The sequence below is a fragment of the Danio rerio genome, chromosome 20 (assembly GCF_052040795.2).
Source record: "Danio rerio strain M-AB ecotype USA chromosome 20, GRCz13ab, whole genome shotgun sequence".
NCBI lineage: Eukaryota > Metazoa > Chordata > Actinopteri > Cypriniformes > Danionidae > Danio > Danio rerio.
Window position 1 is genome coordinate 17133863 of NC_141040.1, and position 12761 is coordinate 17146623.

The window sequence follows — 12761 nt, forward strand, 5'->3', positions numbered from 1 at the left end:
AATAAACTCAACCCTTTTAGACCATGCACCTTGGCGCAAGGCAGATTTCCCGTCCTTAAGTTAGCAAAAACGCGTCCTGACACGCCCTGAAAGCGTTTGCGCCCTGCGTGTTACGCTCTGCGCATGGACCGTCAAAATAGAGCCCAAAATCTTTTTCAATGTTTTACCGAAAAAGAAAAAAAAAGAAAAAAAAGAAAATCACCAACAGTTTGCATGACCTGAGAGTGAATAAATGACCATCAAATTTTAATTTCTAAAACTCTCATGATCTGCAGATTTAAAGGAAACCTACAAGAGTGCTTTATTTTCATGGATGAAACATAAAAACGAGTTGGCCTAGCTTGTGTGAGAGATATTTCCTCACAAGCACAACACAAAAAGAAAAGCCAAGTTGAATCTGAACATATTGATCAAGATTAAACCCCAATGACATTCTCACTCATATCCTTAATCCCTATGTAAGAAAACGGAGCCAAAACTGTACAAATATCCAGCCGATGTACGTGTATATATAGGAGTAAAAGCTCTAGAAAGACTGAGATTTAGAGTCAGATCAGATGTGAGCAGGAGATGTGGGTTTTTAAAGGCCTCTCAGCTCCCATTACCGGACTGTAACGCACTCTTTTTTACGGCTTTGGCTCCTTCTTGGAGGAAACCGCTGGGTTTGATGGGGCTAATGGAGAAATGACTGACAGTTAAGAGAGACTGTAGAGCAGAAGATAAAAGAGCAGATTATGAAGAGGGCAGAGGAGAGGAGACTTAAGGACAGAGACTGAGGAAAAACACCAGAGAAACTTAACAACTGGTTCTGATTTTACAGTATATTGGACACTGAGCAGTGATCCAGTATAAGCAAACTAGTTTCAAAAAATTTATACTAATGACAATCTTTAGTTTGACATTTTTGTGTAAATACAGTTGAAGTCAGAATTATAAGCCCCCTTCGAATAGTTTTCTACTTTTTAAACATTTTCCAAATTATGTTTAACAGAGCAAGGAAATGTTTACAGTATGTCTGATAATATTTTTTCTTCTAGAGAAAGTCTCTTTTGTTTTATTTCGGCTAGAATAAAAAGCAGTTTTTATTTTTTTTAAACACCATTTTAGGGACAAAATTATTAGCTCCTTTAAGCTATATTTTTTCTCGATAATCTACAGAACAAACCATTATTTTACAATAGCTTGCCTAATTACCCTAACCTGCCTAGTTAACCTAGTTAAGCCTTTAAATGTCACTTTAAGCTGTGTTGAAGTGTCTTGAAAAATATCTAGTCAAATATTATTTACTGTCATCATGGCAAACATAAAATAAATCAGTTATTTGAGATGAGTTTTTAAAACTAATATGTTTAGAAATGTGTTGAAAAAAATCTTCTCCTTATTAAACAGAAATTGGGGAAAAATAAACAAGCAGACTAATAATTCTGACTTCAACTGTGTATGTATTTTTAAGGAATACTTTTTTTTGGTGAAATAAATCAGTTAAAGACAGAGATTTCAATAGTAGGTAATAATTTAGTTTATGTGCTAATTCTCACTGTTAACTAGTGGCTGATTAACTGTCTGTTGTTAAGACGTTGGCTGTTTGTTAGTTAGTGTTGGTCACATATTTTGCCTGATCTTATTTTACATTCCTGATCCTACCTAAACTATTAATAATAATAATACTATTATTAAGCAGTAGTAAAAATTATAGGTAATGGTTGTTTATATTCAAAATTGAATAAAAAATTAAGTGTGACTATTTTATATAAATGTAAATCATTAAAGCGTTAAAAATACAGTAATAAAAAAATAATAAATCTGTCATGCATTGCTTTAATATTAGGCAATTTCAACATGCATAATAATGATTTGCAATCTTGATCTATCTAGATTTGATCTTGACTTTAAAAGAAATTTAATTCAGGTTTCCTGTCACACACACACACACACACACACATACATATATATATATATATATATATATATATATATATATATATATATATATATATATATATATATATATATATATATGAGCAATATCACACGAGTAGCAGTTTGATATGGCTGTATATCGACACTGGTGGGAGGCGTGCCTTAGTGCCCCCACCAGTGCCGATATACAGCCATATCGTACTGCTACGAGTGTGATATTGCGTTATACAACAGTTTGACGGCATAATTGTGTATATAAAAAGAAAATCAAACGTGGAGAGTTTCAAAAACCCTTTTGTATGAGGAACTACTGTCTTCCGCGTTGGATCGCAGTTAAACAGCTGAGCAAGCATCTTTTAAACTTTAGATCTGTAGTGTCTGCTTTTTGCTGGGTGTAAGTGGGCGGAGTAATACACAAAGGGGAAAGAGCCTGTACAGGTGCTGATATTACTTAAATATATCACGGCTATAAGCCGTATATATATATATATATATATATATATATATATATATATATATATATATATATATATATATATATATATATATATATATATAAACATTAAAAAAGATTTAAATAATCAATTCATTTAACTTGTAATAATAATTGACTTTTTTATACTTATTATATTATACTTTAAATTCATTCATTTAATCAAAATACAGTTTTAAAAAAACAGTATTGTGAAATTATTACAATTTGTAGTTTTTAATATATGTACAAAAGTCTTATGGCCTATCCAAGTTTTAGGAACAGCAAATAATAACTTGACTTCTAGTTGATCATTTAGTATTAGAAGTGGCTTATATGAAAGGCAAAAGCCTCTAGATTATGCTTATTTTACCAAAATAAAATATGATCATGCCTTAATTTTTAATTATTTAATTATGACGGTAAGGTGTGACTTTGCTTAGACAAAAGTCTTAACTTAATAATAAAGTCATCTGGAATAACAAAGAAAGCATTTCTGCAGGACTCCCAGAGTTCATCAAGATTCTTTGGATTCATCTTTAATGCCTCTTCCTTCATCTTACCCCAGAAAAATAACTTACTTAATAATGTTTATGTTTGGTGACTGGGATGGCCAATCCTGGAAGAATTTTCCCTTTCTTGTGGTTTGTAATGTATTGGGTAGCCAAATGTCTTGATACCTCAGGCTGTTGATTTTGCTATCCACTCTGTAGATCTCTCACATGCTCCCCATACTGAATGTAATCCCAAACCATGATTTTTCATTTACCAAACTTGACTGATTTCTGTGAGAATCTCGGATCCATGCAGGTTCCAATAGGTCTTCTGCAGTAATTGTGATGATTGGGATGCAGTTTAACAGATGATTCATGGGAAAAATACCTTCTGCCACTTTTTTCCAAATTATCAAGTTATTATTTGTTGCACTTTCGACTGGGATCGATGACAAGACATCAGGGAGTACAAATAACATACAATAACTTCTTAAAATATATAATACTAATAAAAATTTACAAGTCAAATAATATTAAACCCCCTGAATATTTTGACCCCCTGAAATCCTAAATCGCATAATTTACCACAATATCATTCATCAAAAGTCAGATAACACATAGAATGTGAGATAACTGAATATTCCACCCTTTTATAACAAAGGAAAAGAGAGTGAGCTGTAAGAGAGTTCAGATGAAATATAAGTACAGATGACTAATGAAGAGTTTGCCCTCACCGTGGGTTTCTTGCCCTCCTTTAGGACTGTTTTTCTGCGTAAGACGCCCTGAACGGTGACGGCTCCTGGGTACAGATGAACCGCCAGCTCCTCCGACTCTGCAGAGCTACAGACACAACACACACACATACCTTTCAAAACACACACATTACTCACACAAACACATTTATTAAATGAAAACCGCATCCCAAAGAAATTATGTCAAGAAAGTAGGAATGTCTGAAACAGAGAGAATGAGTGAAGTGTGACACACCATTAGAGTTAAAAGGGTTCGATATCAGTCTTAAATGGTAATCTGTTAGCCTACTGCTAGCATTTTCAACACATGGCTAACACATACTAGCTGTTATTACCTTGATTTAGTATGCTGCAAGCATGTTTTTTTAGGCACCATGAAATTGAATATTCTCTTATTTAGCATATTGCTAGAATAAATTAGCAAGTTAGCATTTTTACACAACATTAACAAGTTAGCTGCTGCTAGAAGGTTTAACAATTTGGCACAATGTGATGTAACAACACAATAATTCACAAACACTTTTTATAAAACCCACATTATAAACTCGGAAATTACAGAACAGAGTAAATGTGATGTTGTTAAAGTCATTTTTTCATATTAGCCTATTGTTAGCTTTTAGCACATGGCTACTTCATACTAGCTGTTATTACCTTGGTTTAGTATGCTGCTAGCATGTTTCTTTAAGCTCATAACAATCACAAATTTTAATATTTCTAGAATATTTCTCATGTTTAGAAGAATTAATTAGCAAGTTAGCATTTTTTACACAACACGGACAAGCTGCTGCTAGCATGTTTTAACACATATAACATTAATTCATCCACTTAATATAACAAACGTCACATCATAAACTTAATCACTATAGCAAAAATACATTTAATAAAAACAAAGCCACAATGTGAAGAAAAAGTGAGAACGTCTGCAGGAAATGGAGAGTGAACGAGCAAAGTGTGAACCATTTACAAAGTAGCATTGACTGATATTCGTCTTAAATGTACTGTATAGTTAATCCAAAAATAAACAGTGTCATCATTCAGTCAACCTTATGTATACCAAAACAAATATTAAATTCTAAGGAACTAAGCAATTCATTTAGACTGGTTGTGATTCATTTCATTTATGATTGGATTCAAAAGGGTGAATCATTTATGAACCTGCCAAGTAAAACTAGTACAGATGTCAATACTATGGTTGCCTAATTTCAATATTTTCTCACACAAAGTTGCTGTACAATTTCAGACTTGAAAAAATAATTATGCTTTCTGAAGCCTCAACATAAAATCTTTGTAACTTTATAAAAAATTAAAATTAAGATAGTCTTTTTAAGAGTTTCAGTTGCAAGACTGAATTGGAACGAGGGTGAGTGAATCATACCTTTTGTATTTTTTTCTCATTTTTACAATGACAAAAGGTTTGACTTTCCACAAGAACAGGAAGAGCAATTCTACAGCCCACATTTGTTGTGTCTACATTTCACATCCACAAAACATTAATATATTATACATTTCCAAATATAATCAACAGAAAAACACCTTATGTCTTGTTTCCACTAAGTGGTACAGTTTGGTACGGTATGGCACCTTAATCAGGTTAAGGTCTCCCCTCCACTTTCAACATAAAGTTGTCGTCGATGTCATTCTCGCTTGAAGTTCGTATGAGATCTATGAACACGATTTGATTATAGCTAAGGATCAATGATAACATGAAATAGCCTACTGTAACATCTGCAATTATATATACAACATAATAAAAAAATAAATACATAAAACATTTGTGAACACATACTGAGACTTAGAGTCTCTGAAATGTTACCAATTACAAATAAAAACTACCCAAAACTTACACTTATAGGCCTTATTTGGGTTTATAAACGATATGAAACATACTGTACAGTCAGTACAAACCTCTTATCTTCAATCTTCACCAGCACATGTAACGTTAACATCTTTTTAAAAAGTTATTCCGTCCTTCCAAGATCATGATAGTCCAAAAAGCGATGATAAATAATTAAACATCAGTTTAATTCTCCTTTTTTTCGTGCTTTACTCTGCCGTTTATCCATTTCTGAAAGGATGCCAGAGCACTTTAATAATCATGCGCACGTTATTATTATTATGAGCTCAAGTTTGTTATTTCAAATAGCTCTCTAGATAAAGTAAGTAAAACCACTCGCGCTTTTAGACGGCCTCGTAAACAACAACAGGACACGGCAGATTCTGCTCTTCTTCTTGGCTTTCCGGCTGTTCATCAAGACAACGACAAAGTTTGTTTGAGCTCGGATCAACCATGGCTCATTATTATATGTTTATATTATTACGGTGTAATGTCTCGGCTGTGTTTTGACATGGCTTCTTGATTTAAGAGTTTTTTTGATATTTGGCCTAAAAACAAAATAAAAAAACAAAATAAGAAAAACTTTTTTTTTTCAGTTTAATACAGTACTTTTGTAATACCTTATCTGCAAAATACGATGGGACCATCGCAGCTGGCCCACCTTTACAGGTAGTCTGCCCTGCACCAACTGTGGGCCAGTGTCATAATTCCCCCCCTCCTTTCTCCCTTCAGCACCAGTTAGGGAGTTAGGGATTACAGCCTGTCATCAGATGGGCACCCCTCTTTCTTTGGTGTTTCACCGATTTAAGCCCATGACACCTCGGCAGGGCTTGACAGCAGATCCAGCATCCTGAATCTACTCCTGCTGACCACCACCCAACTCTATGATATGGTTTGTCTTTCAACAGGATGGCTTTTCCACCGAACCTCCCTTTGTTGCCAAATTCAGCGAGATGTTGCTTCCACCTCTTCAGTGACCTTTTCTACAAGCCGTTTCCTTGCCATTCCTTCAATTGGAATGAAGGAATGGCAATTCCTACTGGTAAATTTCAGGCCTTCATTCTTCTCTCAAGTATGAGGCTTTGATTTTCTTGAGCTTGCCTTTATGGGCCTATATATATATATATATATATATATATATATATATATATATATATATATATATATATATATATATATATATTATTACTTTATTATTTGAGATACTTATTATATTATTAACATTTTATCACAATAATAATGTATTAATTATTACAATAGTTTTTTTAACCTTGCATGCAGTTTTTAGATTACGTACATTAAGTAAATTTTGAAATATCACAGGGGAAATATCCCAATGCTTGAATGGATTGTAGTTCTTGTCCTCGTTACAGTTGTAAGTACAAAAGTCTTTGTCTTTTTGTCTGAATTTCATAGAATTTGTTGCTTCGACTAGTTTGCAATGTCATGACCCTCTTCATATAATGGTTTGCTGGCTTAGAACACTAACAAAGACTTAAAAATATAAACTTTTACATCTAAATGAAAAAAAAAAGAATGAGAAAATACTTCCAGAACAAGCACAGCTGTAATAAGTGTACGTGACTAATGCACTCTACAGTAAATAAGCTGATTTGCCAAATTAGGTGGTTTCTATTAACCATGAGCAACATATGTGCGTCATTCCTAATCTGTTTCTTTTCAAAATCCCTTTTGTTTGAAGCAATGTTTCAAAAACGGTTTTAGCCTGCTGTGCTAGTCTCAGCATGATAAACCCCTGTCTGAGAACTTGAGTCTCGCAATTAAAGTTACCCTTTTAAAAGCACCGTTGTGGCCATCAAAGCACTGTTTGTGTAACAAACTCACCACATTCTGCAATACATTTCAGAACAATTACTGTCAGACTTCAAATCGTCTGCGCTGAGAAGTGTTCCCGTTGTTATTTAAATAATATGCATCTGCGGTCATCGCAATTTGCTCTATTTATTTGTTGAACTCATGCCAGTGACTGCAATTATCATTTGTTTTACAACACATTCAGTCATGGTTTAAACATCCCTGTCATTGTTATGCTCTATTTAGTCTTTTTTTAGTTTAGACTAAACATGTTTTAGGGCAGCACGGTGGCTCAGTGGTTAGCACTGCCACCTCACAGCAAGGAGGTCACTGGTTGGAGTCCCGGCTTGGTCAGTTGGCATTTCTGTGTGGAGTTTGCATGTTTCCTTCGAGGTACTCCGGTTTCTCCCACAGTCCAAAGATATGCTCTATAGGTCATTTGGATGATCTTTGGCTTTAGTACATGAATTTATGTGTGTAAATGCGAGAGTGTACAGGTGTTTTTAGCACTGGGTTGTATCTGGAAGGGCATCCACTGCGTAAAACAAATCTTGCAATAGTTGGAACTAATGAATTAAGGAAAAAAAGTGAATTATGTCAGATCCACCTTAATTATTGAGATCTTGACCCCACTTGTTTACCTAATGCATATGTTATTGTGAAAGTAGAGATGTGTGAAGTTTATTATGAATGATAATATTTTACATTTGCGGTTTAACCTCTTAAGGCCCGAGGAGTTTTTTTACATGCATTTTTTTTTATTTCTCTTTGCTATTTAGGCTTATTGAAACCTACTTAGAATGAAAACTTAAGTGTCATCTTTTGATTTGATGTACTTTTAGAGAAAAACTGGTCCGAATTTACATAAAACACCTTTTCTGACTGTAATGCATATAAAACGTATACTTTTTAATGGAACATGTTTTGACTATCAGAGAGTAAAAACAAAATTTTATGCCCATTTTGGGCAGTTAAAAATAGTGTTTGGGACATTTCATATGGTGCAAAACAGTTGCAGGATGACTCTATGTCTGTAACAAAACATAAAACATTCAAAGTATTTTAAATAGTCAAATTAAGCGCTAAAATGTGCTGTCCACGTATGTGGCCACTATGCCCTAGGAGGTTAAATGAAACGTGAGCTTGCCAATTTTTAGTGAAAGTCCAAAGGCATAGACTGATGAAGCCTTCAGAATGTCTTTAGGTAAAAATTAAAAAAAGCACAAAAACATCTATGTTTTTGTTTAAGACATTTATAAAATATGACACCATGACATGATTTTACACAAAAAGTGTTGTTTTCCGAAATATCAAAACATGTATGCAATCAGAGATATGACACTGATGTAAAAAAAAGTAATTAACAACATTAAGTAAAAAAACAAAAAAATAAATAAAAATAAATAAATAAATAATTTCAACAATTCCAAACAAAACCGGAGAAGAATATTTTATGCATCTAAAGTGTTTTGCTACACAATGAATCTACAGTTGATTACAGTACATTTGATTATGCACATTTTGAAGTAATCACAGGAGAAACAAGTAAAGGGTACACCAAATTTCTCCAAATGACTCCATAGCACTTGCCTTGTTTACTGTTGGTTACTAGGTTACCAATACTATAATCAGCCACTCTAATAAACTGACGCAAATGAACCTAATTTGCATTTAGGATTTTTTCTTTTTTATAAACTTTGAAAAGATTTCCTTCACACTAGGGCCTCTATTTTGACAGTCCATGCGCAGAGCGCAGAGTGCAAAACGCAGGGCGCAAACACTTTCAGGGCGTGTCAGGACTAGGGGTGTCACGATTTCGATTTTTAATCGAAATCGATCGAAATTCATGCTCAATTTCGATTATCGAATCAAAAAATAGAATCGTTGATGCTGCCACGCCCCCATGTCACGTCAGCTTGGCTTGCCAAGCCGGGAAAAAACAGGCTTGTTGAAGTGCTTGTTAAACTGCATAAGCAGGAGACCCGTCGACAGAGCTTAAACCCTCTTCTCTTTCAATGAAGTCGCCGGTGTGTAAGCATTTTGGATTTCCAGTGAGTTATGTTGACAACGTTCGTGTTTTCGATAAAAAAAAACACAGTTTTGCAAGCTCTGCTATGTACGTATTACGTACGGTTCGTCCGATAGACAACACCGGCATCGAGATCCTCCGCCCGCCCCCGTTGCAAATCCGCTTGCAAAAAGTACACACTCAGGCCTTGTTTACACTGTCTTTGTTTTTAAATGGCATTTTAGAACGACAACGATTTGACATCCACAGTGGCGTGAGGCATTTCTGAGCAGCCCTCCTTCCTCTCTAGTCTCTACCTCTGAAAACACACAGCCATGCGCTCGAGAGAGCAGGTCCAGGCAGTCAGAGGACTGCTTCAATCTTTCACTCACTTGTACTTAGTCATTTTAGCGAACACCTTAGATACTGTTGGCTGGTTCCTGTTGGTTGTGCTTCTTTTTTACCGACGCCATTATAACGACACAGATCACTGCCTATTCACGAGTCCCGTAGAAAAATTGATTGACAGGTGGTAATTATGTGTATCTTGCCTTTATTAATTTACTGTATGATTTGTTTATGGGTAAAACAAAGACCATACAGGTCAGGTAGTTTAAATGGTAGGCTACAAATAATTAATTGGTCATTAATTAATTAATTATTTATAATCGATAATCGAATCGAATCGTTCTTTTAGAATTGAAAATGTTATCGAATCGAGGATTTGGAGGATCGTGACACCCTTAGTCAGGACGCGTTTTTGCTCATTTAAGGACGGGAAATCTGCCTTGCGCCGTGGCGCATGGTCTAAAAGGGTTGAGTTTATTTTCTTGATGAGTTATAGGTGTGTTTTGAGAATAAATCAATTAGAGTCTCATCTCCTATTCCCTTTAAGACCCAGCTGCGTCGCGCCAAGAGCGCATTTACAGGAGGCAAAGTAAGTCTAAGTGGAAAAAATTAGCATTTCACAAGCAAACAGTTAACAGTTAACAGAGCATCTACTGCGTGAGAATGAGAGATAATGGAACTACTTTCACATTCGCTTTCACATTGGATAGGGAAACCTTCACGCACTGACATCAATTAGTCTATAAATACATAATTTTGTTTGTTAAGCGCAAATATTCGTTTCAAAACTATTTCTAAATTCAGTTCTAATTTCCAGCAAAGGAATAAATGAACAATAATAACAAAATGTGCTCAAAAACTTGAGTTATATCCTAAAACACATGCTGTGCCCCATATGGTCTAAAACCTGACAGGTGGGCAAATCTAAGCTTGTTTTTAATAAAACAAATATACATATGGATATAATAAATAATACTGCTAATAATAATAACATTATACAAAAGCAAATTGTTATGAATGAACTGAAAAAGCCTCCCGAGATGAAGAAGACATAAAAGCAGTGATTTTTCATATTTATTTAGGCTAGAAAATAATGTTTTGTAATATTTTAATCTTTTATTTTTATATCCTATATCTATTCTTATTATATCCTTTATATATCCTTAATATTTAAATTTTTTCATATGTACTGTAAAGATATTTGCCTATTGCTCTCTTGTGCGTATTAAGCAGTGCGTAAGCGAGGCAACAACTCTGCGCCGGAGTTAAGACCGGGTTAGTTTTGGTCTAATGAAATATCTATTATAGTTTCTCAAAATAGCAACGCGCCAGCGGTCCACCTCAGAACGCCTTCCTTTTTAGACCAGAACGCCTATGGGCGCACACATTTGGGCGCATTTGCTATTTAAACAGCGTAGCGCAACGCCTCAAAACGACTCTTGCCACACCTTGCGCCACACTGCGCCGGGTTAATGATAGGGCCCTAGGACTGACGAACATTGGCTATTTCTCAATATGCTTTCTTGTCTGTACTTGTGCTCTTATGTCGTCGTGAAACATCATCAACCGTCGCCAAAGTACTGTTCCAATTCAGAGTTTACACCTTGCCAAGTACAGATAAAGTTCCCGGATGTGTACTTGCTCCGCCCCTTTTGTCAAGGATGCTTCGAGAGGTGACTAGTGTGAACTTACAAAGTAGCAATGAAAGCTAATGGCGAAGGAGAAAACCTGCACGTTTTAAAAATACCCCTCTGTTTTACAAATTAAAGTTTGAAGAGTATTTAGGCGAGAATGTAGTTGTTTTAAACTCGAATCGGCAGTTTATTTATAAAGATAGCACATTTTTGGTGATGTGCCTGTCAGCAGAAGCTTCGTCATCACCTCCACAGCCAAGAGCAGCTTTACATCGGCCAGTCTATCTCGGATGTACCACTGGATTGCATCTGTCCATTGTAGTTAAAACATGATAGTTAATACATTTAGTGCATATCTAACAAACCGTTTTTGACCTTATAAATGTATTATTTGTTATTAAATGTATTATTTTGTTATCTTTTATAATTGTCTTTAATTATGTTACAGTGTTGTACAAGGTATGTTTTTGTTTACCAAATTGCTTAACGTTATCTTTATTACTTATTGTGTACGTTTTGTACTATAATGTCCATTGTAGTCTATTTTTATAATCTGATTATAAAAGACATGAGTCTGTGTATAATAACCCATACATCACATTTATAATTATTCATGTTTTTATTTTCTTAAATCAAAAATGTAGATTTATAATGTAAATATAATATTAATTATAAGGCTGTGCTTTTTATAATTAAACCATTTTATTGTTAATGTACAGTGAAAATGATCAATCCATGGTGACGTATAAAGTACACTGCATGCTGTTCCATTTGAAGAAGTACTCGACTTTCGTTCTCGCGTACTCTGGAGTTTGTTCTTCCTAGTCTGAACTTGGCAAGCCTGAACTTCTAAGGACGCAAGTCCGAACCTTGCATACTTGGTATTGAGAAACAGCCATTTTCAAATCCTGTATTCTACAAAATTTTATAATGTTAATCAGCTTTCTACTTTTTTTTAGTTATACAAAGTTTAACTTTTAATTTTTTTAGTCAGTTTGTATGATGCAAGTTGAAATGACTATAAATGTTCCTTTGATTCAACAAAAATCCTAGACTAGACTTGTATATTTCAGAGTATCAGATAACCCTTTCCTGTTGAAGATGGTTACATTGCAGTAGTAGCCTTGTGTTTACATGTCAAATAATAAAACACAGTATCATTCATCCATTCATTCATCCATCCATCCATTCATTCGTTTGTTTGTTAGTTAGTTAGTTCGTTCGTTCCTTCATTCATTCATTCAATTGTTTATTCATTCATTAATTTTCCTTTGGCTTAGTCCCTTATTTATCAGGGGTTGCCCCAGTAGAATGAACGGCCAACTATTCTAGCATATGCTATCACGCAGTGGATGCCCTTCCAGCCGCAACACTGTCACATTCACACTCACTAATACACTGCAGCAAATTAAGTTCAACTAATTCACCTAAAGCGCATGTGTTTGGACTGTTGGGGAAACCGGACCACCTAAAGAAAACACATG

At 34.6% G+C, this 12761-nt stretch overlaps 1 protein-coding gene across 10 annotated transcripts in view; it reads right to left on the minus strand.

Annotated features, from left to right (window-relative positions):
• ralgps2 (Ral GEF with PH domain and SH3 binding motif 2) overlaps positions 1 to 12761 on the minus strand; it is a 225702-nt gene that overhangs the window by 16414 nt on the left and 196527 nt on the right. For all 10 annotated transcript variants that reach the window (XR_015517496.1, XR_015517498.1, XR_015517497.1 and 7 more), the window contains 1 exon segment: positions 3621 to 3726. Coding sequence is in view for 2 of the 10 variants with exons in the window: in NM_200474.3 (NP_956768.2) it covers positions 3621 to 3726 (106 nt within the window). In the remaining 8 variants the exon portion in view is untranslated.